This window comes from Protopterus annectens, chromosome 2.part1, assembly GCF_019279795.1.
Source record: "Protopterus annectens isolate FY-2018-M chromosome 2.part1, PAN1.0, whole genome shotgun sequence".
Classification (NCBI taxonomy): domain Eukaryota; kingdom Metazoa; phylum Chordata; order Ceratodontiformes; family Protopteridae; genus Protopterus; species Protopterus annectens.
This window is the reverse complement of record NC_056729.1, coordinates 1,462,564,439-1,462,591,026: the sequence shown is the minus strand read 5'-3', so window position 1 is coordinate 1,462,591,026 and position 26,588 is coordinate 1,462,564,439. Positions and strand designations below refer to the sequence as shown.

The 26,588-nt window shown below is 42.2% G+C and overlaps 1 protein-coding gene across 1 annotated transcript in view; it reads right to left on the bottom strand.

The window, feature by feature from the left end:
* The window catches only part of RFC1 (replication factor C subunit 1), a 1,497,679-nt gene that overhangs the window by 675,179 nt on the left and 795,912 nt on the right, over positions 1-26,588 (bottom strand). The window contains exon 11 of the mRNA XM_044063570.1: positions 4,079-4,493. Coding sequence (XP_043919505.1) covers positions 4,079-4,493 — 415 coding nt within the window. The remainder of the gene's footprint in view (positions 1-4,078; positions 4,494-26,588) is intronic.

Genomic DNA, 26,588 nt, shown 5'->3' with positions numbered 1-26,588 from the left:
ACAATCAAGAGCAACTCTATGGTGTTAATATCCCAGATGATTATACCCGTCACCCCAATCATAACCAGTTTATGTATTTTAGATATATATTCCAAAGCTTTGCTTGAGGTAAACTTCTTGGCATGCATGTTGAGAACATAGAATTAAAAAGGTTGTGATCAATGACCCGATTATAATTTTCTTGAAGTGCATGCCGCCTTAGCTGCTCCATGTACTACCAGTTACAGACAGAGATAAAGTGCAGCAGCATGTTTTACTGGCTTTGAAAGCCAGTAAAGCACTTAGCACCGTGAAACAGAGAGCAGCATGCCTCTCAACCTCTTTGCTTACGAATTCTGGGAAAAAACTAAAATAATTGGGGGGCACAAAGGATAAAAAAATTACGGACATCTTTTAAATATTGCTCTGACTTAGAATTTAATAGAACAAAAGGTTCTGCATCAACATGCATTTTCTAAACAAAAAAGTAGTACAAAACTTTACTGCCTGACAATGACTAACTCCTCTGTGAATTACCAGAAAATCAAAAATTTGGGGAGGGAGAGAGCAAATAGGAAGCACAATTAAGGACAGATGAGAGGTATAGACAGCAGGCTGAAATGAGGTGATCCTTTGTCAAATGATGGCTTTAAAAGCGGTTAGGATACTTTGTTCTGCCACACTTTCCAGTTTTAAAGAGTGGCAAAGTGAAGTTCTAACACTTTTTAAAAGCATTTTAGCCTTATACTGCTATTCATTGCCATCCGATACTGTCCATTCTTACGACCTAGCATGAGACATGATCTTAATAGTGCTTAGGCATCTTTTATTAAGCACCTGTAAGTGTTAAGATTGGGTATAACACTAGGGAATAGCTTAACAAGTTTATCTTCTTCCTCCATTTTAAATACATAATTGCAGTGCTCCATGCACTACAATATCACTATTGCTGTTAATGGATATAAAATATGAGCATCTACTTGTAAAGACTTGACCCTTAAGACCCATGGTACTGTTAAAACAATTACATATACCATATTATTGACATATAACAAAATTTTGACTCAAATATAAATAGCAATGGCTCGATCTCTGAGAGGCGCATCAAAAATTTGGAAAGCAATTGGTACATATTTATGAGACAGATCACTGGTGGCAGAAGCTTAATTTAAGAAGTCCCAGAATTTATATTTCACTACTGCATTTTTGGGGAGATCTTATTAAACTATTTAGTCTCCATAGTGGCACCTTGGCTGAAAATCTGAACTCCATTTTACAAGCCATAATGTTACTAATCCCATAACAACATACTTGTGCACACGGACAATAGGTTCATAGATTAGGTTCATAGATTAGTACTAAGCTAACTGCCCTTGTGAGCCATTTTAAGCCTAGCCAATTATACCTTGTGAGACTCAAACCCTGCACCTTGTGTTTGCAAGGCAAACACCTTAACCATTAGGCCACCCCAATGAATCACCTTTGCTGAAATCTAAAGCATTCCACTCACTTGTAGCAAAGCCATGCAAAAATTTTTTTAGATAAAATTATTATTAACCTTGGAAGACTTAAAACAAAGCTGCATACTTAGTATGGGCATCTTAAGAGTCTGTCTAAAGAAATTTGAATTGCAGCGAATTATCCAAACAGGGAGTGGAGACAGATGAAATTGGCAAGAAAATGAGACCGGAATTTATTGGAAGTGAATTCATCCTCAACTCTTTGCAAGTACCTTCACTTGGTGGACAACACTGACATACAGACTTATTTCACATGGCATGTATCATGGACAGAAGTTAAAAAAAAAATAAATAAATAAAAAAAAAGCTGGATGCAAAAGTCCCAGGATAAAAAAAATGCCCAAACCTGGTAGGAGCACTGGTGTCAAGACTGGAAAAAATGACAGTGTAGAATTGTCATGAAAAGGAAACATTGCTACAATGGAGTTAGAATAAAATTAACATTGAAAACCGCCCTAACATTCAGGAATAAAGTCCAGGCTATAAACCAATTCACTGCTCTTGTTCTAATTTACAGTTTTGGTGCAACTGACTGGTCCCTAAAGGTACTGGACCAGTTGGATAGAAAAACAAGAAAAAGCTTCACACTTATCCAAATGATATACAAAAGTCAGCATATACCAAGATTATATATTCCACACTCTGAAGGAGGTATGGACCTCCTTGAAATTAATTACATGTACAGATCTGTAGTCGTGGGACTACATACATATCTGCTGACCTTGTCAGATCCAAACATAGTGAAAGTTTAAACTTTGAGTACAAGAGTCTAAGATGACCTCTGCTTAGTTTAGCAGAATCATTCCAGTGTCAAGAGGGAATGGAAATCAAAACAGAAGTAGACAAAAAACAAAATGTTCCAAAATGCAAAAGAATACAAGGAAAAAGATCAGACGAGAAAGGAAAGAAATGTGAAAAAGTCATAAATATAGTGGAAAGTATAGATATCGCATACAACCTCATGTTGATCATGATTTGATGCAGGAATGTCGGTAAGCTAAAACCAAAGGATGAAAGATGAATAATGGCAGTCCATGACATTGGACTCTACACATTGGTTTACAAAGTCCAATGAACATGTGAAACAGACAAATGTAGGTTCTGTAACACAGAATTGGAAACTGTTGCACATCTTGATGCTGGGTGTGATATACTCATGGCAGAGGTGTACAATGAAAGGCAAAATAATATAAGATTGTTGCATTGGGGATTATGCAAACACTACAATACATAAATAGCGAAGCATTACAGAATGACGTGTACATCACATGGGATCACCCATTACCAACAGTTCAAAAAACAGATGCAAGAAAACCAGATGCAGTAGTCCATCAAAAAAAAAGACAAAGGCAGCATCGATCACTGAAATTTCTACACCTAGCGATTACAGTGTCTCACTTACAAAGAAACACAAAGTTATAAAATATCAGGATTTGCAGGCAGAAATGACAGCACTATGGAAAAATGATACCAAAGCAGGTCCTATAGTAGTAGGAGCAATGGGTCTAATAAGAATCTACAGTCATATTTAGATATGCTACCTATACTTGTAACTGTATGAATTGAAGTCGTCAATTTTGGGCACATTGCGGCTGCTGCAAAGAACACCCTGGCTAACATCAAAGACCGAAACAATAATTTCATGGCTTTAATTATACCCTGACTTAGGAATGGGGTCCATTCCCATCAAGTTATTAGAAACCTGAGAGAATCTCCTGGGAAAGAGCTGCAGGAAAATTTACAGTGGCTGTCCATCAAACTAGAATGTATGTAGGAATACTTCAGTTCAGGGATACAACCTCTCATAAATCAAATGTTAATGGGGCAGAAGGTCAAAAAGAATCGACTACTAAGTAAAGGAAATGTTGCACACAAATTAGCACATTCATTAAATATATTATGAGTGCAACTACAGCTTACCTGATTTACAAGCTAGAGAAAAGTTTTTGAGAATGGAGAAAATAAAGAGCTGCTGACAGAAGCTCCTCAAGTTGTGTTCAAGAGAAGTTGCAATGCTGCAAGAAGCGTCCCTCTCAAGTGAAGAGGCAATCACAGTGTTCCACATTTGGAATACTGCTTAAAAACACAGAAATATGTTTAAAGCTGAACAGAAGGCTGAAAACTATTTTTAAAATGTCTTATGAACAAGTATAATTATTCTGTTCCGGTAAAATTCCTAGGGCATACTTACCACCGAATTAAAGGTCAATTTTAAATGATCTATGTGGTATAATGTAATGCATGATACTTCATAGACTATATGTAATATATTATACCCAGTGCATCCTGCTTCATAGACTGTTTGTAATACATTACAACCAATAATGGGATGTATCCTACTTCACAGGCTTACCAACAGATGACAACTAAAAAAGGGGGGGGGTCATATGTGAGGAATTCATCTTTAAGTGCTAATGAGCATAACACAGGAAGCTACACCTCATGTATTATTCGAAATAAAGACCTCATGGAAGTTAATCATCCATGCTGTCCCAGTATTATTCATCCACTATCTTGGAAAAAGACACAACAGTATCACACAGCAGTATCACATTAGAAAAACGACTAATAAGTCTTACCAACTGCCTTTGGCTTGCCAGAATTGTTTTTGTGCCAGTTCCTAAGCCAGCGAAGCAACTTACTGGCACAGCTTTGTTCACCCTGTTGACCAATGACAGCTTTTAGAGATGTTGGTTTGTACTTATCCACCCACAATAAACCGTCTTCCTTCGCCATGCAGGAATCCTCTCCCAAATTTTCATCCTGTTGTTTAGTTTGCTTCTCATCAGGTTCATTTTTACAGAATAACACTTTCTTCATTCCAAAGCTCTTTCCTTTATCGGGTTTATAAGATTCTTTGCTTTCTTTGGAAGGGGTGGTCATTTTCTTGTTTCCAGACTTCCTTGGTGAGATCCTTGGTGAGGTCCTAGTAGCTTTTTGTGGTGTCTTCTTAGCATTTTTTTCTGGTGTCCTCTTAGATTCTGATTTCTTTGCCTAAAGAGCAGTCAAGCAAGGGAAAACAATCAAGTCTGTGCTGAAAAAGGGAACATTCTTCAAACACATTTCAATTTAGCACATACACAGCTGAATGGTTTTGAACAGCTGATTTGCCTCAAAAGAAACATTTCAAACATCCAAATGACTGTCTCCATGAAGATGGAAACTAAACACTTGTACCTAATGCACTGCTGAGGCACAACTTTATATGCTGCATACTCAGCACTTTCAGCAAACATACAAGTCATGTTTTACAAAAGTTATGACTTAATTTATGTTGCTACATTTTGAAATGTATTTAAATGTTTAAACACATGAATCAAGACAATTACTTAACCAACAAGTGCTTTACTAATCTATTACCTAGGACAGAAACAAACCGGTACCTCTCAGAAGTAATTTTGCATATCAGCAGGATTAGAAGTGAGCGAGTGTGTGCACATTTACCAAGATGCAGCTGGAAGGGAACAAGGGACATATGATGTGTGTACCCCCCCCCCACAACAGAAAGGCAAGGAGGTCTGGCAATGATTACTTACATAGCAGCAACCTTTATTTTGCTTTTTTCAGGAATGCAACAGCAAGTTACACTAGCATGCTACAATCAATCACTTTTAACAAACTTTACCCAAGTATCACATTATCAATCGGTCCCAAAAAATCCAAAGCGGCTGCTAGAAGCACAGGTGGAGTAACAGCAGTTAACTTGGAAGTGCATTTAAAGTGCAGGAAGATACATCAGTCCATCTTAACCAAACAATTTATCAAGGCAAGGAATCAAGAATCTGAAATGCAACATCAAAGATGCACCAGCACTTGCAGTGGACTTGCTTCAAATAGTATCAGACTGCTGTACTTAAGTAATGCCTAAACATTCCAAAGCACTGAATTCCATTACAGTGTTTAAAAAAAGTTAACAATGCCATCAATCCTTGATGGCAGCAGATGACAGGTGTGCCAAATGTTCAATGAATGTTCCAAGGAATTGTCTTCTGGAGAGGGGGAAATGAGAATTAAAGAAAGACTGTGGTAGGATGGGAGCAGGAAACATGCATCGGTCAGTCATGTATACAGGCAGTCTTGATGCAAAACACTTGATTTTACAAAATTCCTAGAAATGCTGAAGTGAGAGCTTGTGTGCTGCAATATCAAACAGAGTTAATGCACAAGCAGAAAGCAACAAACACCAAAAAACACCATAGCCTCTTGAGTATGGGAAGGTTGTAAGTCTCCATTTAATTTCTGGCAAGAAAGTGAAATAGCACAAATGAACATTTTCATGGTAACTACTAATTACACTTGTAAGAAGCCAATATTTACACTATTAAGAGGACAGTATTGCGCAACAAAGAAAAAAAAAGTGCTCCAGAAAGAGTGAGTGCCAGAACGTATAATTCACCTGTTTGAATTGGGATCTGGAATGAAGATGTTAAGCGTCTCGTGCATAAAATGATTCAGATATGCAGAACTGATCATCTCCCCATAATGATTACTTACAGCATGCAAATTGGATATGCAGAAGTAGCACAACTGCCACTTATGCTACTTACGGTTGAATAACCACCATTTGCTAAATGCAGGTAACATTACTAGGCTTTCCAAGGGGCTCCGACCTTGACCAAGCTGACCTACTGACATGGAATTACAGCTGGCTTCTAACCAAATTCATACCAATGGCACAGGATCACACTAAAGGTTGAGAAACACTATCATGTCCTCACTGAAGGAAGCTCCAAGGCGGGGGGGGGGGGTATCCTTACAGTGCAGAGTCAAAAGGGTTGGAATCAGTGGAGTGGAAACTTAAAACTTTACAAGGAGGGCTATGACTTCAGGGAGGTAAAATCAGTTGTTGAGGCCACTATGGTTGGTTCACAAAATAAAACAACACATCTAAACCTCTTTATAGACGTGCCTGCACATTTCCTTTACAGACATTACAGAACTTTCAGTACAGGAGTGTAAGAATTACACATAAAATAGCACTGTTCTGGCTTTTGGCTTTATAGTCAAATGCAATCAAGTGAACTTTTACTTTTAACACCATGTTAAAATACAAAAAAACAGCCTGCAGCCAATTGTGAGGAAATAAAGGTAAGGAATAATGGCAAACTGGATGGCCTCAGCCACTCAACATCTGCAGACAAAAGTCATTCTTTTGGGGCAAGTTTCCATATATACATGTTTAGGAGTACGTGTGTGTGTGGATGGAGGAAAATGAGAAGAGCAAAGAGCAAACAATAAGCTTCTCCTTAAATATTAGCATTTCATCAAGAAAATGTGCTGCTACAACTGCAATTTTCCAGCATAGTGAAAACTGCCTTCTGTATAGCTGCAGTTTCCGCACACCTGCAGAAGGGGCTTGCTGCTTCTTTTTAAGCCCTTCCCTGTATAAAGTTAAAAATTCATGCACAATCATCATTACCAGCATCCTTTTTTCTAATTTTACATAGGGTTGAGTGTCAACTATCACCACTTCTCTAGATTCAGTGTCACCCTCCTGCCTTCTTTGATGGTCATGCCCGACTGCCACTGGTCTTCTCTTGTACAATCCATCCACCTACTGACTGGACTGCCTCATCTCCAGTTGCCCTCTTCCAGTCTCTCTCAAATCTGCTTTATCAAATTGTCTACTGCTTTTTTGAACATACGGAGGAACCTTACGCTACTCAATAACATTAACTGGCTACTTATGACAAACAGGCCAACCCTTCTATTTAGTACACTTACTCACAAGACCCAAAAACACAGTTACTGTCCAATTGTTAAAAGAAAAGTTAACATTGAAGAAAACCACTAAGTTCTTAAAAGTTCCAAGGGCAGCAGTGTTACCTTAACTTGACAATCTGGAAAAAAATTAGCCCTCTCTGGACTAGGACCAGCAACCTAAAACCACTAGACTACCAGGATTAAACACCTAGAAACTACTAAACAATTTAAAAATTCACTAAAATACAACTCTCGAACAGAATCTCAAGGCAACTGTTAGAATAGTAAACAGCATGACTTACACACCTGATTAAATGGACCATTATTGTGGGAAATGTATTCTAACACATGATGGATTCCAATCCATCACCTAACAGCACATCATCACAAACTGCATCTAAATTCAACTCTTATTTAATTGATACAAGAACCACTTTAAAAGAAAATAATTCATCCACTAACTCAACTGTCATGCAAACGACCAATCTGTCACTCACACTATAAGCTGAATCAACCTACTCTATAAAAGCTCAAAACCAAAACCCACCACTGTTGAGCCATAAAACTTTCCTACAGAGTACCTCAAATTTACTGCTGATGCAAGAACCCCACCCTGTATCCATTTTAATAAATAGATCCATTAGTGTCTCCACTGTCCCATTCCTTTGGAAAAAATAATTTATTCACCCACTACATGAGTGGAAACACTACAAAAATTGTAATACTTTAGAAGATTTACAAAACTGCCTCCTTTATCCAGAATCATAGAAAAATGTGTCCACAGCCTACTTCTGGCATATCTGACCATCAGCTTCTCACTCCCACTCAGTACAGCTTTTGCCAAGGACACAGTAGTATCACTGTCCTTTTCAACTTTGACAGCACCATTAATCAGGCAGAAAAGAATGGCAGCCCAGGTTTCTACCTTACTTCTCAACTTTTCAAAAGCCTTTGATACTCTCTCATCCCAAACTATTACGACAGTCATCATCTCTCTGTCTTTTAGCTCCACTAATACAATGGTTCAATAGCTACCTCTCGGACTGACAACAGTCTATCAAATGGCAAAGTGCCCATTCAGCTTTCCTAACGGTCTCTATCATGGTGTCCCAGGGAACTATTCTGGGTCCTCCACATTTTATTTTCATTAATAACCTACATATAAACATGCCTATTTAATCCAATATGCAACCCTCATATACTTACCAAAACTATGTCCCATCTTCAACATATAGCCTAGCAAACTTTACCTCCACCGAAGGCTGGCTTAATGCTGAGCTCCTACTGAATACTAAGAAAACAAAGCTCCTCTGATTACCTTCCAAATCAGGCAACCTGAACAGGGCTGACTTCAATTCTTCTTCTTTCAGCTTTCCCCAGCTAGGAGTCACCACAGCGGCTCACCTGTCCGTTCATGATTGGCAGTGGAGTTTTACGGTGTCGAGTTGCCAACCCGGCGCCCAACCTTCAACAGAAGGCACACACATGCACTCACGCCTAGGGCCAAATTAGTGTGTCCAATCCACCTACAGCATGTCTTTGGGATGTGGGAGGAAGCCGGAGTACCCGGAGGAAACCCACACAACCACAGGGAGGACATGTAGATTCAGCACAAAAGGCACCCCAGCCAAGGATCGAATCGGAGAACCTCTTGCTGTGAGGTGGCAATGCTAACCGCTGCACCACCGCGGCCACCCAATCGGGCTGCCTTCAATGCTACCCCTTAACACAAAATAATGGTCTCAACACAAAACTATTAGGAGTCATTATAGATGGCAACAGGAAATTCATCTTGCATATACATCAGATCATTAAAAGGCCCATGAAAAATTCAGGACACTTTATAGAATCATTTCCTCACAGACAACTCTTGTGAAGGGGGGAAGGGACAAACCTCGGCATCTACCTTCCTTTTCTCTCTACTATAAGGCCGCCCGAGCTTGAAACATCTACAGGCCACACACAAATCTAAACTAGAACAATGCTCCAATAAAATGGCAAGGATTGCAGTATGTCTGCCTTACAGGTCATACCACTTTATTCCCACAAAGCAACTGAACTTACTTGAACTGCCTCAACTCACATTACTCTCGGCACATTGACACAATCTATAATATGCCCAACTATAACAGGAATAAAATTAACCATTATGCACAACCAAGACAAACCTCTTCTTAATGCTCCCAAGTCCAATAACTCAGCAGGAGATGTATTATTGCCAAATTATATCACTAAAACAGGGAACTCCAGGCCACTCTGAGGTTAACTAATAACCACCTCACAGTCAAAACTGATTTTAAGAAATACCTATGAGATTGTTGGCTTTACTTCTGTGCAACCCCTGGCAATCTAAAATAGTATTTCTGACTGATGCCCGTTGATTCAATTCAATTTTTACATGTTCATCCATTGTAACTGTGCATTTAATAGCATTCATGTTAACTGTAGTCTCTGTGGAGCTTTTCTCCCTAAACCTCCATTGAAAAGGGTTTTTCCTACTTAGTTGGACTTTCCCACTAAACAAATGCCAACAAACAACCATTTCTAAGACTATACTGTCATTACATTAAACTCCTTGCGTTTTGTAAATGTATGATAAACTATATAATCTCTTTTGTTGGAAATCTAAGTATTAATCTCATGCTATTAATACTGATTTGTTTCATAGTATAGTACTAGGCTATCTGCCCTGGGGCATTTGTAAGCCTAGCCATAGTAATGTGGCTTTTGCCACCCCATGAAATGGTACAAAAAATGTACAGAATAAATTTAGAATACTGTGCCTCTGTCTAGTAGTGACACAATGAAGGTCCCCTTATATAATAGAATTAGTTTACTGTGCCCCTGTCTAGCAGTGACACAGATGTGACCCCAGGGGTAAACTTACGATCTCCCACCCACTCATCAAGACTTCTCTTGAAGAGAGTCAGTGAGGGGTTCTGCCTAATACGAACTGGGATCTTGTTCCAAAGCATGGGAAGCCTCTGGGTTATGAATCTATCCCTCCAGCATGTCCTGTTCATACTTGTGCCGAGGTTTAAGTCTTTAGCTCTCGTGTCCTGATGGATTTGGATTTTTTGAGGTGGAGCATGTCCATCAGATCCTGATTGGACATGGCCTTGTACGTCAGGCAAAGATCACCTCTGAGCAGGCGGTATGCTACTGAATAGAGCTGAAGTTTCTTTAGTCTGGCAGAATAAGACATATGTTGGAGACCCTTGATCCTCTTGGTGAGGTACTTTTGTGGTCTCTCCAGCTGTTGCAAATGCCGGGTAAGGTACATACCAAATGGGGCATTGTACTCAATCATGGGTCTGATGAGGGAGGAGTATAGGGGTACAATGACATCCTTGGATCTGGATGTGAATCCCTTCATGATGAGGTGTGCAAGGTAGAATGTTTTTCTGACCACTTTGGCAACGTGGGTGTCAAATGAGAGGTCGCTGTCGACTTGGGTCCCTAGGTCTCGGATTACTTTTTCCGTACTCAGTGGGTTGCTGTCTATGTGATAATTTGTGGGTACTTTGTTTTTCCCGAAGGGGATGACTATACATTTTTTGGCATTTAGTTTAAGGCCGTGACTCCAGCACCAGTTGTCCGTTTCTGTGAGGCCTTTTTGTAGGATGTATGTGTCCGCTGGTGTATCGACTATGGCGCCTAGTTTGCAGTCATCTGCGAACTTTGTCAGCCACAGCCCTCCCATGTTTGCTTTAACATTTGAGAAATAAATGCCGAACAAGAGGGGTCCCAGGACAGATCCCTGTGGGACACCACTTGTGACTGGCTTTGAGTCTGACATTGCTCCAGCGATTTTAACTTTATGGGTTCTGTCCTTTAGTCAGTTTGCAACCCATCTAGTGACATAAGGGTTTACGTTTAAGCTGTTGAGCTTATCTACGATGCCTGAGTGGGGTATTGTGTCGAAGGCCTTAGCCAAGTCCAGGTAGGCTGTATGGACTGCTTTGCCCTCATCAATGGCTCTAGTGACTGTTTCGAAAAAGTCAACCAGGTTCAAAAGGAAGGATCTGCCCTTTACAAAGCCGAACTGGGTGGGGTCAAGTGTCTGTAGGTCCCCTATGTCTCTGTTTATGAGTTCCATAATGATTCTTTCCATAGCTTTGCAGACCAGGCTGGTTAAGCTTATGGGGCAGTAGTTTCCAGGGTCTGTAGAGGCACCCCCTTTGTGGAGTGGGACCACTGTTACTGTACGCCAGTGTTCAGGTACATATCTCGAAGTAAGGCTAAGGTTAAATAGCATTTTTATGTGTGGGTTTAGCTCCTCTTGGTGTTCACGTAACACGCAACCCGGGATATCGTCAAGTCCCATTGATGCTGTGTTTTTAGCTTTGTTTAGGGAGGTTCTCACTTGGACATCTGAGATGACAGGGAGATTACATTCAGCTGGGATAAGTATTTCTTCTTTTGGGGGTGAGGGAGGGGAGAAATTTGCACTGAACCGGTCAGCCAGAATGTTGGCAATATCTGTGGGTTCAGTGTATTTTTTGTTGTTGTGAACCAACTCTGAGCATATCTGAGGGTTTCCGCCCAGGTTTCTAACATAGCTGAAGAAGGCTTTGTGGTTATCCTTAGTGTCCTTAGCGATTTTTCTCTCAAAGTTGGCCTTGGATGTTTTTATGAGAGAACGTAGTTTTCTGCTAATGTTGATCAGAGATGTCTTCCCTTCATGGGATTTTGCTCTGACGTGCAGTAGCTTCCTTCTTTGTTATACAATTTGTTAATGGCTGAGGTCCACCAGACAGGACGCTTGCCTTTGGTGGAGAGGGACTTGGATTTATTTGGGATTGCATGATCCATGCATTCTTGGAGATGTCCATAGAAAGCATTTGTGAAGGATTCGGCATTGTGGGATGTGGTATCCACTGGCACAGTGGGCTTAAAGGATACTATCTCAGTCTTAAGAAGAGTGAAGTCTGCTTTTGAGAAGTTTTTCACTGTGGTCTTTTGTGCTGGGGGGGAGGTGGTATATGTATATCCAGGGTGATTAGTTTGTGGTCAGATCTCACTAGTGAGGGGTATACTTCCGGTGTGGAGCATTTTGTCCCCATGTTTGTGATAATCAGGTCTAGTATATTATCTCCCCTAGTGGGAGAGGTGACTAGTTGTTCCAGTGCATTTGAATTTATGAATTCCAGGAACCTTTGGGCTAGGGTATTAGGGCTAGAATAATGTACCCAATTCTATGTTTGGGTAGTTGAAGTCTCCCAGTATGATGATATTTTGTGATACATTCATATCCTCCAATGTCTTCAGGAAGGCTGAGTGGGGTTCTTGAGATTGGGAGGGTGGTCTGTAACATGCTACCAGTTGTATAGCAGTTCTGCCTATGGTTAGTTGCACCTGTATGGTCTCTGATGCTTCATGTGTTGCTACTAACCTGGAGGTGTGGGTGTCCTTGATGAATATGGACACTCCCCCTCCCTTTGTGGTTCGGCCCGTGTTTTGGGGCCGAAAAGCATGATACGAGGTATAGTCTGGTAGCGCTGGGGTGCTCTCAGGAGCCTTGAACCAGGTTTCAGTTACTGCACAGATGTCGATGTTCTCCATGCTGAGGAATGCATCAAGTGCCTGCATCTTGAGATTTAGACTTCTGGCGTTGAGCAGCACTACCCTTAGCTTTTTTCCATTTTTGTTTTCTAAGGAGGTGGGTTTGTCTTTCGAGCCTTGCCTAAAAAAGGCACTATGGGGGTGGCAAGAGCCTTGGCCAATATCCGGAAGCCCAGTGATGACAGGTGTAAGCCATCCCTTGCGAAGCAGCGTGGCTTGTCCAACATGTCATCCCAGGCAGACAGACATTGGATCCCCTTAGAATGACACCAGTACTTGAGCCAATTATTAAAGCTGATCATCTTTGTCTTTGTATTGTGGTATCATTCTTGGTGAGGGCAAGATGCTGCTCAGGGTCAGGGTCATACCAGCCTGGGCTACATAATCGGAGAGCTCCTCTATGTCTCTTTTCATGTAGTCCAGGGAGGTACGTCTCAGGTCATTCACACCAGCATGGACAATGACGGAGTCATATTTGTACTTGCTTTGGAGTGACTTGAGTGTGTGTTACGTGGCAGATCCTAGTTCCTGATAGACAGCTCACAGTCACCCTCTCCTTGTTCAGCCTGGTCAGCGGGACATCAGTGTGTCTGACTATAGAGTCACCTATTACTAGTGTATCAGGCATGGTGTTTGGCCTTAAGGGCTGTGATTGGTTGACACACTGATTTGCTGAAGTATGTGTTGCATGTGTTTTGTTTTGAGGTGGTGGATTTTTAGATGTCTGCTTTGGGAGCCTCTGTTGGCTTGGTAAGTTTTTTATTAGAGCCTCCGAGTATGTCTGTGTTTTTATCTGTTTGGTTTGCAGTTGTGGTAGGTCTATGTGGGACTGGGATTGTTGTGTCTGTGGTTACCATCTCCTCCTGTCTGGTCATGCCAGCCCTGAGTTGAGAGAGTTCAGCCTCCAGTTTGGCTATATAGTTGCATCTCTCACATGTATTTGTGTTTGTTGGGAGGAGGAGATGGTTGTCTGTGTACATGAGACAATTGTAGCATTGTCTCAAGATACCCAGATTGACCAGCTGAACTGGAGAGGACGCCAGTAATCTACCACTCGACATGCTAGAACAGTATAAGGGAGTGCTGTACCTTTAAGGGAAGTGGATATTCACAGGGGTGGTAAGTAGATGTAGTGCTTTACTTAGTAGAGAAGTATTGAGAACAAGTGCTAGGCTTATTATATAGTGAGTAGTCTGATTATACTAAGAGTAGAGCTTCCTTAAGGGAAGATTTGAGGAGCAGACCTGGCGGAGCCAGAAGTTTAACCGGCGCTGCACTATGCACACAACCGCGCAAAGCCGTGCAAACGCAGATTTTAAACAGTGAACTACAAAAGAGCTAGAAATGGTCCAAAACAACCAATTACTACAGCTTCTTGTGCTGAGGTCACTTCCTACAGGGACAGGTAAGCTGCTCAAGGCTCCCCACTCCCACTGGTGAGCAAAGAAACTTCCTTCTATCCAAGTAAGGCAATGGACAACACAGGAACTACACCACAGCCCAGAATACAGCAATGCCTGTAAACTGGTCTAAACTAGTCGAGGTGAGGTGGGAAAACAAGGATTATTTTTCTGTTTTTTTGATAGAAACATACAGAAAATGCAGAAACAGTGATAAATCAGTTACACAGGCTAGCACACTTTAGTGGGCAGCTTCAACAGTTAAATTAAACAAACAAAACTTTCGATCAAATTCGACTAAAATGTAACTAAGTGCAGATTTTAAACTAATGCAGCAAACAGTTCAAGCTAGTTCAGGGTAAGCTAAAGAAGCTATTCCAAGTGAAAAAAAAGCAAAGATACTTAAATCCAGAAAGTAGTCGCTTTTCTGAGTTCCCTGTAGCTAGGACCACTCTGCAGGACCACAAGGAGCTTGTCTGAGCAGTATAGCCAGAAAAAAACGCCCAGAGGCGTATTTTAAACAGTGAACTTCAAAAGAGCTAGAAATGGTCCAAAACAACCAATTACTACAGCTTCTTGTGCTGAGGTCACTTCCTACAGTGACAGGTAGGCTGCTCAAGGCTCCCCACTCCCACTGGTGAGCAAAGAAACTTCCCTCTATCCAAGTAAGGTAATGGACAACACAGGAACTACACCACAGCCCAGAATACAGCAATGCCTGTAAACTGTTTGCTCACTTTAATTAGGTCATGACTGAAAAGGGTCACTAGACCAGTCTATTTACCCAGTTATCAAATAGTAAATTAATAACTATCTCTGTTATCCTTGACCTTCTTTGCAGCTGGAGCTGCTTTTGCTTCAGCTTCGATGTCTTCATTTATTAGTATGTCCCACAGTGTCCACCCTACTATTGTCTCAGACACTTCACCTCAGTCATCTTAACCTTCCTCAGTCGCTCCACCTTCACTGCCCAGTTTTCTGTGCAACAAAGTACTGGTCACATTAGTGTTCTCTACACCATAACTTCCAGCTTCTTTGACATTCTTCTGTCACACACTACCCCCTGCCACTTAGTGTCAGTTAGCTGCAGCACCTCCAATTCTAACTTTGACCTTCTCATTCAAACTTCCCTTTTCCTCAACCATACATCCCAAATACTATTATTTACTTCTTATTTATTTTACTTCCAGTTTGATTAACGGGGAAGTCCACTGGGCCCAAATGTGCCCGTTTTCAGCGGAGGCCCAGGGAGAAAAGCTCCATAACACAGTAAAGATACAAAAGTATAGAATATGCAGTACAGTTTGCAAATATGTACATTCAATAGCAAGCATGAGTAACAAAGTTCACTGTGATAGATCTTAAGGGTTGTACTGTACAGATTCATTTAAACATACATTCTTGCATTTGAAGTGTGGAAACACTTTACATACACTCATTTAAAGCAAGATGCTATTTACAGTATTTACATACACTCATTTAAAGCAAGATGCTATTTACAGTATTTACAAAGTTGAAATAGTGTTGAGTAGCTGCTGGAGTTGCAGAGAGCTTGGGTCCACTCTTAGGAAATAGCTATGGAAGTTGTAGAGAGCTTAGGAACCCAGGAGAAAAACCTCCTGGGAGCATTTACTTAAATAGAATTAAGTAGGGTGAAATCAGGTACATTTCCATTTAGAAGACAGGTATGTGAAAAACTGGGTTTTGAAGTTTTCTGAGTTTGATATTGTCCTTAGTGTGGAAGGGAGAGAATTCCATTTCTTGCCTAGTGAGAAAGAGAGAAGAAGTTGGCCAGCAGGTCATTTAGGTTTGTGGCTAGTAATTATGTTTTTGTGTTCAGATCTGAGAGTTCTATTATGGGTGTAAGGGGGAAAGATGTTTGTTAGAGCAGGACATTTTGTTGAGTGAAATACAAGTCTGTGTGCAGTGGTAAGTTGGAGGTAGTCTAGGTAATTTGCGAGTTCTAGCCAATTCAGAGATTGAAGGGTAAGGCAGTGATGGGTGGAATTTTTGGATTTAGTGGCAAATTTAGAGATTTTATTATAACAGATTTCTAGTTTAGAGGTGATGGAAGAGGTCAGGTTAGTCAGAAGCGGAGCTCTGTATAATAAGGAAGATGGTAAGTAGTGGCCAGAGTATGCCTAGTAGGGTCGGAGAGAAAGAGATTGTTCCTGTAAAGAATACCTAGCTTTTGGCGGGTTTTCTTAATATTTTGTTGAATATGGATATCAAACTTGAGGTGTTCGTCTATAGTAATGGCAAGAAGTTTGGCGAAAGGAACCACTTCTATATGTGAGTTGGTTTGGCTAAGGACTTTGAGGCTGTAAACCTGTTCCACTACTTTCCCATCTACCTCAATTTTAGTTTTCTAATGTCCCTTATTACCGCCATGACCACTGTGTTTGTACTCACTTTCATACCGTGTGCCTTCAGTTTTGCATTCCAGTGTCATATTTCTAAAGTTCTTGCTCAGACTCTGGTTGTAGTGCCACACTGCATACAGCCTTTGCTGGTCCTTCCTCTCTGACCCATTTGCTGATGTAGTCCATCACCAATCTGATGAAGACTTTGTTCAAAGCTGAACCCAGATGCACACTCACCATCACTGTCATACCCTCTAAGAGTACAAATGCTGTTTGCACTTGTGTCACTCCTTCCTTGCATAGAAACTGCACTACAACTGGACAGATATTTCAGTGGCTGGAATCATCAAGACTGCCAAAATCTGCTTTCTTGGGTCCTTGTCAGATACGTTCTTCACGTCTAGGAATTGCCAGTTAGATTACAGCATCTCCAATTCATCTCCACTGTCTGTCTCACTCCAAACATCAAGTTGGTTGCACTGCACTATGTTCTCAATCCAAATGTGGTTATTTCCCACATAACTTATTATTCTGCACAGTCATTTATCATCCACTCCTGCACTTTCAAGCAGTGTGAAAGGAGTATGATAAATCTATACTGACCAAAGTTGTGAATGTCATATTTGCTTTTGTACAGTGGCACAATGGTGAGACAGCATCTTTATTTACCCACTCATGCACCAAAGCAAACAACCTAGCAACATGTTTTTAGGGACTGGGAGGAACCCCACACAGACAAAGTAGAGCATGCAAACTCCATACAGGTTGCATCTGGACGTCAGGACTGGATTCTGGATCAATGAGGTAAAAATCTGACCCATTACACCACTGTGGTTCAAAAACAGCCTAGAAATTGAGACTGCTGTTTAAAACATGCTATTTAAAAACAGGGTAAAAGAAATTCAAAATAAATTAGAAAACTACTAGTCTTCCAAAGTTCCTTCCCCAGGGCTTCAGCTGACCTCTTTCTGGTGCACGAATATTAGTAGCGCAAAAGGCAAATCAGCCAACACCATCTTCAGATCTTTTCTGCACTGTCGCATCAACCAGGGGAAGAAATCCCTAGCCCCAGAGCACAGTGGACCAAGGTGGGAACCCAGCACGGACTACGTTCCACCACAAAATGCTCAAAAAGTCCAGAGAGAAAGCCCACTCCGAGATGTTCCAAAACTCCACAGAGAAAGCAACAAACAGGATGAGAGCCTGGAATGATAGCAAAGTGTGTGTAAGTGTGTGTGTGTGTGTGTGTGTAAGGTAGTTCTTAAATTTATAATACCCATTACTACAGAGTCATTTCAGATTACATCATTCTTGTCACTTCTGCTTAAGTTTCTCAGGCTCACAGAACTTAAAATTTAACATATCTTTGCTATCTGCAGCTGCCAGGAAACAAATACACTTTACATGTGAAACCTAGTAATTATCTGTCATAGGACAATAAAAAGAACTTCCAGCTGCAGACATCCTGTCTCCTAACTTGGGGGGGGGGGGGGTTGCCATCACAACCCAAAGGGACCTAGACAAACTGGGAAGACAAAGTGGGAGGCAAGAGGGAGCCTGGGCTGCAGCACTCAAACTACTCTTAACGTCTACAATTATAAGTTCCTAACACAGCTGTACCATGTTCCTCTTCATCTTATTATTGACTGTTGCAGTCCTCACTATTGGGAGTACTCACAAAGCAGTGAGATTTGGGAGGATGGAAGAACTGACAGGAAAACCAAACATGCTCTACTAACAGAAAAACGGGGACTGCAGGACAGCAGAAGCAAATCATACTATTGCACTAGATGTAGCCTCAATGTTGCAATGCTTGGGGAAGGTGTGGACTGGCTGGGGACTCATGTAAGAAACTGTGGTGGCAGCTATCTCTCTAGTGGAATGAATGTGCCCAAGGTCTTGTTTCCTGTAGTGCAAACAGCAAAATATTATGCAATTTTTCAGTCACTTGGAAAGTGTATACTTGATTGCAGGCTTACCATCATTCCCCTACACAAAACGGAAATAGCTAGTTGGCTTTTGAATTCTTTTTCTCTGAAGGTACAATCTTAGCTTTCTGTACACATCTAAAGAATGTAAGGTCATTTCTCTTGAGCTCTGATGCTTAGGAAAAATAGTAGTAGCTAAACGGTCTAGTTTAAGATATATTCAGTGACCACAAAGGAAGGACTGGTTTGTAAAGCCACTCTGTCTGGACAGAACACAAAAAGTTCTTTGCACATTAAAGCCTGCAGCTCTGAAACACAACTATCAAGAGGTCACTGCCACGAGAACACTTTCTTCCAGGGGAAAAATACTGCTTAGGGTAAGAGAATTGCAGGTTCACTGAGGAGATGATGTCACTTTCTCCAACACATAATGAATGTCCCAACATGGAGCCATCTGTCTCTTGGGTGGCCTGAGGCAAGACTCCCGTTTAGAAACTGCTTAGCTGAAAAGTCACTGCAAGCAAAGCCCGATTTGTAGAATTCTATCAGGTATTCTAGGACCAATGCCACCCTAGGCTTTCTGGGGTGAAGGTCCCTAGAGTGGCTGCAGAAAAAGATTTTCTTGTGCTGGGTTTCCTAGCCTCCTTAATAATGTCACTCTACCTACCTGGGTTTAAGGTAATATAATTCAGGCTTTCAGCCTTAGTATGGCCCTCAGAAGGTCCACTCATTGAGGTAACATTTCATGTTTTCCCCTTGCTAACTTGTATAAGAAAGGGAATCAGTGCTCCCATGGCCAAATGGAAGTTACAAATTCGGAAGCTATGAATCAGTTTTGGCTTCTCCTAAATATTTGTCAAAATCTTAGGGATCAACTGTAGTAGACAGAAAGCATACAGAAAAAGACCTGTCCAATCCAGGAAGAAGGCATCCATCATCCATGTTCCTGGAGTTGCTAGCCTTGAGCAAAACTATCTTAAACGACTGTTCATATGACAGGCAAAGAGTTTTATCTCCGGCACACCACCTGCTAGTCAGCAAGAATGTTTCCATGGATAACATCCACTCATGGGGTCTGAACAAGTCCTTCACAGGTTGTTTGCTGTCCTATTCATATCTGAAGACATATATGTGGCCTTCAGGGTTATTCCCCTCTCAGCTGCAATTTCCCACTCTTGTACAGCTAACCTGTACAGTATGTAGGAGTGGGTTCTTCCTTGCTTGTTTATGTACCACATCACTGTAGTGTTGTCAGTCTGAACCTGTAGGACTCCCCCTCTAAAGTAGGGGGAAGTCTTTGCTTGCCATAATGAAGTCCATGATTTCCTTGATGTTGAAGTGTTTTTCCCTAGCCTGTTTCAAGTTGTTTGGTTCTGGATGTCTGTTACATGAACTCCCCATGCCACATACGAGGAATCAGTTGTCAGGGTCAAGGCAGGATTTGGAGGATGGCAGGACATTCTCTTGTTTAGGGGCAATTGCTGCTTCCACCATATAATTTCCTTCCTTATTCATGGCACTACGAGTATACAGTACCTGCTACATTTCCAAGTTGACAGAGGTGTTGATTCCATCTGCTTTTCAAGTATCACTGACATTTTCTCATATGGAGGTGACACAAGGATGCCATCAAAATGCATGCTGCCATGTATCCTAGCAACATCAGACACTGATTTTCCTTATTGGAGAAGATGGAAAAGAAACCTCCAACACCTGCAGTGTGCCCTAAGGGAGAAAGGCCTTGCACATTGGGTAACATCCAGACTTGTTCTCAGAAAGGTCACTTTGAGGGGAGTTCTCTCTACTGATTGTCAGACCCACTTCACTGAGTGAAGTTCTTCATAGGCTCATAGGTTCATACTAGGCTATCTGCCCTAGGGCATTTATAAGCCTAGCCAGAGTGTGTGTGGCTTTCACCACCCCTTAGGATGAGAATACTATACCCATTAGTTTGCTGTGCCTCTGTCCAGCAGTGATACAGAGATGATTCCCGGGGTAAACCTATGATCTCCCATCCACTCGTCAAGATTTCTCTTGAACAGAGGCAGTGAGGGGCTCTGCCTCACATGGACTGGGATTCTGTTCCATAGTGTAGGGAGTCTCTGGGTGATGAATCTGTCCCTCCAGCACGCCCTATTTATATCCGTGTTGAGGTTTAAGTCTCTTGCTCTCGTGGCTCTGGTGGATTTGGATTTTTTGAGGTGGAGCATGTCCATTAATTCCGGGTTGGACATGGCCTTGTATGTCAGGCACAGATCACCTCTGAGCAGACGGTATGCGACTGAATAGAGCTGGAGTTTCTTCAGTCGGGCATCGTATGACATATGTTTGAGCCCCTTTATCCTTTTGGTGAGGAACTTTTGGGGTCTTTCCAACTGCTGCAGGTGTCGGGTAAGATACATTCTGAATGGGGCGTTGTACTCAATCATTGGTCTGATACGTGAAGAGTACAGGGGTACAATGACCTCTCCTGATCTGGATGTGAATCCCTTCATGATCAGGTGGGCAATGTAGAAGGTCTTCCTAACCACTTTGGCAATGTGAGTGTCAAAAGAGAGGTTACTGTCAACTTGGGTCCCCAGGTCCCTGATAACTTCTTCCGTGTTTAATGGATTACCACCTATGTGGTAATTAGGGGTTACCTTGTTTTTCCCAAAGGGTATGACTATACATTTTTTGGCATTTAGCTTAAGGCCATGGCTCTGGCACCAGTTATCCATTTCTATGAGACCTCTCTGTAGGATGTCTGTGTCTGATGGAGTGTCAATTATGGTGCCCAGTTTGCAGTCATCTGCAAATTTTGTCAGCCACAATCCCCCTGTTTGCCTGCACTTCAGGAAAATAAATGCCGAACAAGAGGGGGCCCAGAACTGAGCCCTGTGGGACACCGCTCGTGACCGGCTTAGAGTCTGACATGGCACCAGCAACTCTAACCCTGTGTGCTGTCCTTGAGCCAGTTTGCAACCCATCTTGTGACATATGGGTTTACATCTAAGCTGGTGAGCTTTTCTATGATGCCCGAGTGGGGTATTGTGTCGAACGCTTTTGCTAGGTCAAGGTAGGCTGTGTGAACTGCCTTACCCTCATCAATGGCCTTAGTGACTGTTTCAAAAGTCGACCAAGTTCAAGAGGCAGGATCTGCCCTTGACAAAGCCAAATTGGGTAGGATCCAGTGTCTGTAGGTCCCCAATGTCTTTATTTATGAGTTCCATTATGATCCTCTCCATAGCTTTGCAGACAAGGCTCGTCAAGCTTATGGGGCGGTAATTTCCAGGGTCCGTAGAAGCACCGCCTTTGTGGAGTGGGACCACAGTTGCCGTATGCCATTCTTTGGTGCATTATCCTGTAGTAAGGCTAAGATTAAACAGCAGCCTTATGTGTGGGTTTAGTTCCTCATTGAGTTCGTGTAGCACACAGCCGGGGACACCGTCCGTCCCACTGATGCTGTGTTTTTGCTTTAGAGAGAGCAGCTCTCACCTGGGCATCTGAGATGTTTGGGAGGCTAGACTCTGGTGGGATAGATATTTCTCCTTTGGGGGGAGGAGGGAGAAATTTGCACTGAACCTGTCTGCCAGTATGTTGGCAATGTCTGTGGGTTCAGTGATTTTTATCATTTTGGACCAATTCTGAGCATATCTGGGAGTTTCCACCCAGGTTTCTAACATAGCTAAAGAAGGCTTTATGATTGTCTTTTGTGTCATTAGCGATTTTTCTCTCAAAGTTGGCGTTGGATGATTTTATGAGTGATCGTAGTTTTTGCTAGTATTGATCAGAGATGCCTTCCCTTTTAGGATTTTGCTCTGTCATGTAGTAGCTTTCTCCTCTTGTTGTAGAGTTTGTTTATGGCTGGGGTCCACCAGACCGGCGCCTGCCTTTGGTGGAAAGGGTCTTGATTTTATTAGGGATTGCTTGATCCATACATTCCTGGAGGTGCTCGTAGAAGGCATTTGTAAGGGTTTCAGCAGCGTGGGTTGTGGTTTCCACTGGCTCGGGGGCCTTGAAGGATACCACTCCAGTCTTAAGAAGTGTGAAGTTTGCTTTTGAGAAGTTCTTCACTGTGGTCTTTTGGTGGGGTTGGTGGCGGGATGTGGATCTCCAGTGAGATTAATTTATGGTCTGATCTCACCAATGAGGGATATACTTCCGGTGTGGAGCATTTTGTCCTCATGTTTGTGGTGATCAGGTCTAGTATATTTTCTCCTCTTGTGGGAATGGTGACTAGTTGTTCCATAGCCTTTGAGTTTATGAACTCAAGGAACCTTTGGGCTAGGGTGTTGGGGCTTGAGTAATGTTCACAGTCTATGTTTGGGTAGTTGAAGTCACCCAATATGATGGTGTTTGGAGAGACATTCATACTCTCCAGTGTCTTCAGGAAGGCTGTGTGGGTTTCCTGAGTTTCAGAAGGTGGTCTGTAGCATGTTACAAACTGTAGGGAAGTTTTACCTATGGTTAATTTCACCTGGATGGTCTCCGATGCTTTGTGCGTTGCCACTAACCTGGAGGTGTGGGTATCCTTTATGAATATGGATACGCCCCCCTCCTTTTGTGGTTCGGTCCGGATTTTGGGGCCGGAACGCATGATATGAGGTATAACCTGATAGTGCTGGGGTGCTCTCAGGAGCCTTGAACCAGGTTTCAGTCACAGCACAGCCATCGATGTTCTCCATACTGAGGAGGGCTTCGAGGGCGTGCATCTTGAGGTTTAGATTTCTGGCATTGAGCAGTATTACCCTTAGTTTTTCTCCATTTTTTTTTCTAGGCGGTAGGTTTATCATTTGAGCCTTGCCTAAAAAAGGCACTATGGGGGTGGCAAGAGCCTTTGCCAATATCCGGAAGCCCAGGGGTGACAGGTGCAAGCCGTCCCTTGCGAAGCAGCGTGGCTTGTCAAGCATTTCATCCCAGGCAGACAGACATTGGATCCCCTTAGAATGACACCAGTAATTAAGCCAATTATTAAAGCTGATCATTTTGTCTCTGTATTGTGGCATCATTCTTGGTGAGGGTAGGATACTGCTCAGGGTCAGGGTCATACCGGCCTGGGCTACATAATCTGAGAGCTTCTCTATGTCTCTTTTCATGTAGTCCAGGGAGGTACGTCTCAGGTCATTCACACCGGCATGGACAATGACTGAGTCATACTTGTACTTGCTGTGGAGTGACCTGAGTGCTTGTGTTATGTGACGGATTCTAGCGCCTGACAGGCAGCTTACTGTGATCTTTTCCTTGTTCAGTCTGGTGAGTGGGACGTCAGTGTACATGAGGCAATTGTAACATTGCCTCAAGATGCCCAGATTCACCAGCTGAACAGGAGAGGACGCTAGCAACTGACCCTTCGACATGCTAGAAAAAGTTTGCTGTGTAACTGAGTCAGAAGGGACCTATAGGGAAATGGGTACTCAAGGGGATTCTAGGCTAATGTAGTACTTTGTTTAGTATACTAGTATTCTTAGCATTCAAGGCACCCTGGTACGATCCTTTTACAAATAAGGCAATCATCTAGATAAGGAAGGATCTGAATGTCCTTTTTCCTGCAGAAAGCAACCACTGGAACCAGACATTTGGTGAATATTGTAGTCTCAGTGGACAAGCCAAATGGCAAGAAAATGATACAACGGTCTCTCTCTTCTGCACATATCAGAAAACTTCTATACTTTTTTTTCTTACTGGGATATGAAGATAACCATTCTTCAAGTCCAGGGTCACCAAGAAAGCTCCTTGGGGAATCACAGGGTGCAACACTTGCAAGATACATTTTGAATTTTGGTACTTTTAGTAAAGTAATTTACATGGGAGAGATCTAAGACGGGTCATCAAGGACCCTCTTCTTAGGACTAGAAACAGTCGAGTACAACTCTGTGCCTTCCTCCCTCTTGGGTATTCTATTACCCATGTCTCTGAGTACCTACAGGATGAACAGGGTTTGGTCTCTTGAAATGGTGGAATATGTCTGAACTGGGGTTTGTCTATGAACTGGAGACAGCAGCTGTCCTTTATAAGGTTTAGCACCCCACTTGGCCTGGGTGACCACTTGCTCCCCTGTGGGAACTCTACAACGCCGTAACGTCTGTAAACCTGTGGGATGAACAGTCTGGTCTCTCAAACTAGAGGAATACCTCTGAACTGGGGTCTAAGAACTAGAGTTTGTACCTGTCCTTTTATAATGCCTAGCACCCACTTGTCTTGGGTGATTACTTTCCAATTTCCCACAAAGGGGGACAAACACCCTCAACATTCTGGAAGGATATGGGAGGGGGTGAGTTTGAGGTGTTCTTAAGGTATGAGGCAGACTGGAGGCTGAGGCATGGCTGACCACTCATGTGTTGGCTGTAAAGGCCCTCTGGTATCTCCTTGTGTTTTGATTGCCACTCTTTCTGTACTTGCCCCCCCCCCTCCCCCCAGATATGATGGGTTTCTCACTATGGTTTTAAGGTCAGTTCTTGGTTGGGAAATTCAATACTTGGGCACAAAATACTTGAAAAATCTGCCTAATGGTGTGAGTAATTGCACCTTTCCTCCTCCAGTTTCTTAACCTCATGAACAGGGGATCTAATGTCAGAAAATCCTTACTTAATGAGGTATTAATGACCTCTGACTTCACACTGTCTAGTGTGTGTGCATGTGAATGTGTGTGGGATTCTCAAGCAGGCATGTCTTCTAACATAACCCATTGCTACTGCTCTGCAAAATGCAACAGCACCAAAGCTAGATTTTACTAGGGAAATTTATCTACCCCTTAAGAGAAATCACATAGGTCGAACTACTCCTATTTCAGATCTTTATCCCCAATCCTCTTCCCCTTGATCTTCATCTGCTCAAACAGGACTGCTGGTAAGAAAGTATGTGGGACTGGCAGTTTAAACCTATGAAAACCAAGGTAGTAGTAGTCTGTACTTCCCACATCTATTAATAGCTGTGCCCTTTGTCATGTCAGAAACAATTTCTAGTAGGAGCTGAAGCTTCTCACTTTCTAGGATCCGGGGACATCACACCTGGATTAACTAAAAAGTTTCTATACAAGTAGTTGTGGGAGTCCTTGACACTATAAAACTAGGCAAGCTTCGTGGAAGTAGTGGAAAGGGAGTCACTTTCCATGGATGCAACCTGAAAAACATCCTCCAGGCCTTCTAGCACTGGAGGGACAGCCAGAGGCCTAAGGTTCAGAAAGACCCATGGAAGCCATCTCTCTCTGGGCTTCATAATACTCCCTGATATCCCACTAAAAGCATTCTGTGGAGTGTGTCCCCAAAAGCAAAGTTCTCTGGTAGCGAAGCAGAGGAAAATGTGTTCATAGGTTCACAGGAAATTACTAGACTAACTGCCCAAGAACCCACAACAAGCCTAGCCATAGTTAACCCAAGTTTCCCAATTTTCAGTAGTTAGGTGAATGAAGTTCAGAGGTATGAGCCTATGCTATGGCATCTAATATTGACTGCCTCTGTCCATGAGGGACATTGAGCCACCCCAAGAGTAAATTTACAATTACCCATCCACTGATCTAGGTTGTGCTTGAAGGAGGTCAGGGGAAAGGCTTTGCTTCATGTGAATGGGAAGCTTGTTCCAAAGTAGAGGTAGTCTTTGACAGATGCCCCTCTCTCTCCAACAGGATTTATGTATATCAGAATCTAGGTTAAGATCCCTGGAACAAGTGATACTTGGGCAGTTTTATTTACAAATGTGTAACATTTCCATCAAATTGGAGACTGCCCTGTAGGCCAGACACAGAACAACCCTTAGTATTTTGTAAGATATAGAATACAGTGACAGGGCTTTTAATCTTTCACGCAAGACTTATTTTTTATACCCTGCATCTTTCCTGGTGAGAAATCTCTGGTGTAGCTCTAGCTGTTGCAGATTTAAGGTACATGCAAAAGGGTGCACTGCACTCAATTACTGGTCTGATGAGGGCAGAGTATAATGGAATTATAAACTCCTATGATCTGGATGTCATGCCCTTACTTATGAGATGTGCTTCATAGGAGGACCTTCTCACCGCTGTGGACACATGGTCAAAGTTCAGATTACTATCGACCAGAGTACTCAAATCACAAACTACTAGGTCTACTCTTAGGAGGGTGCTGTCTACACTGTAATTAGTTGGGGTATTTGTTTTCCGAAATGAAATAATTATGC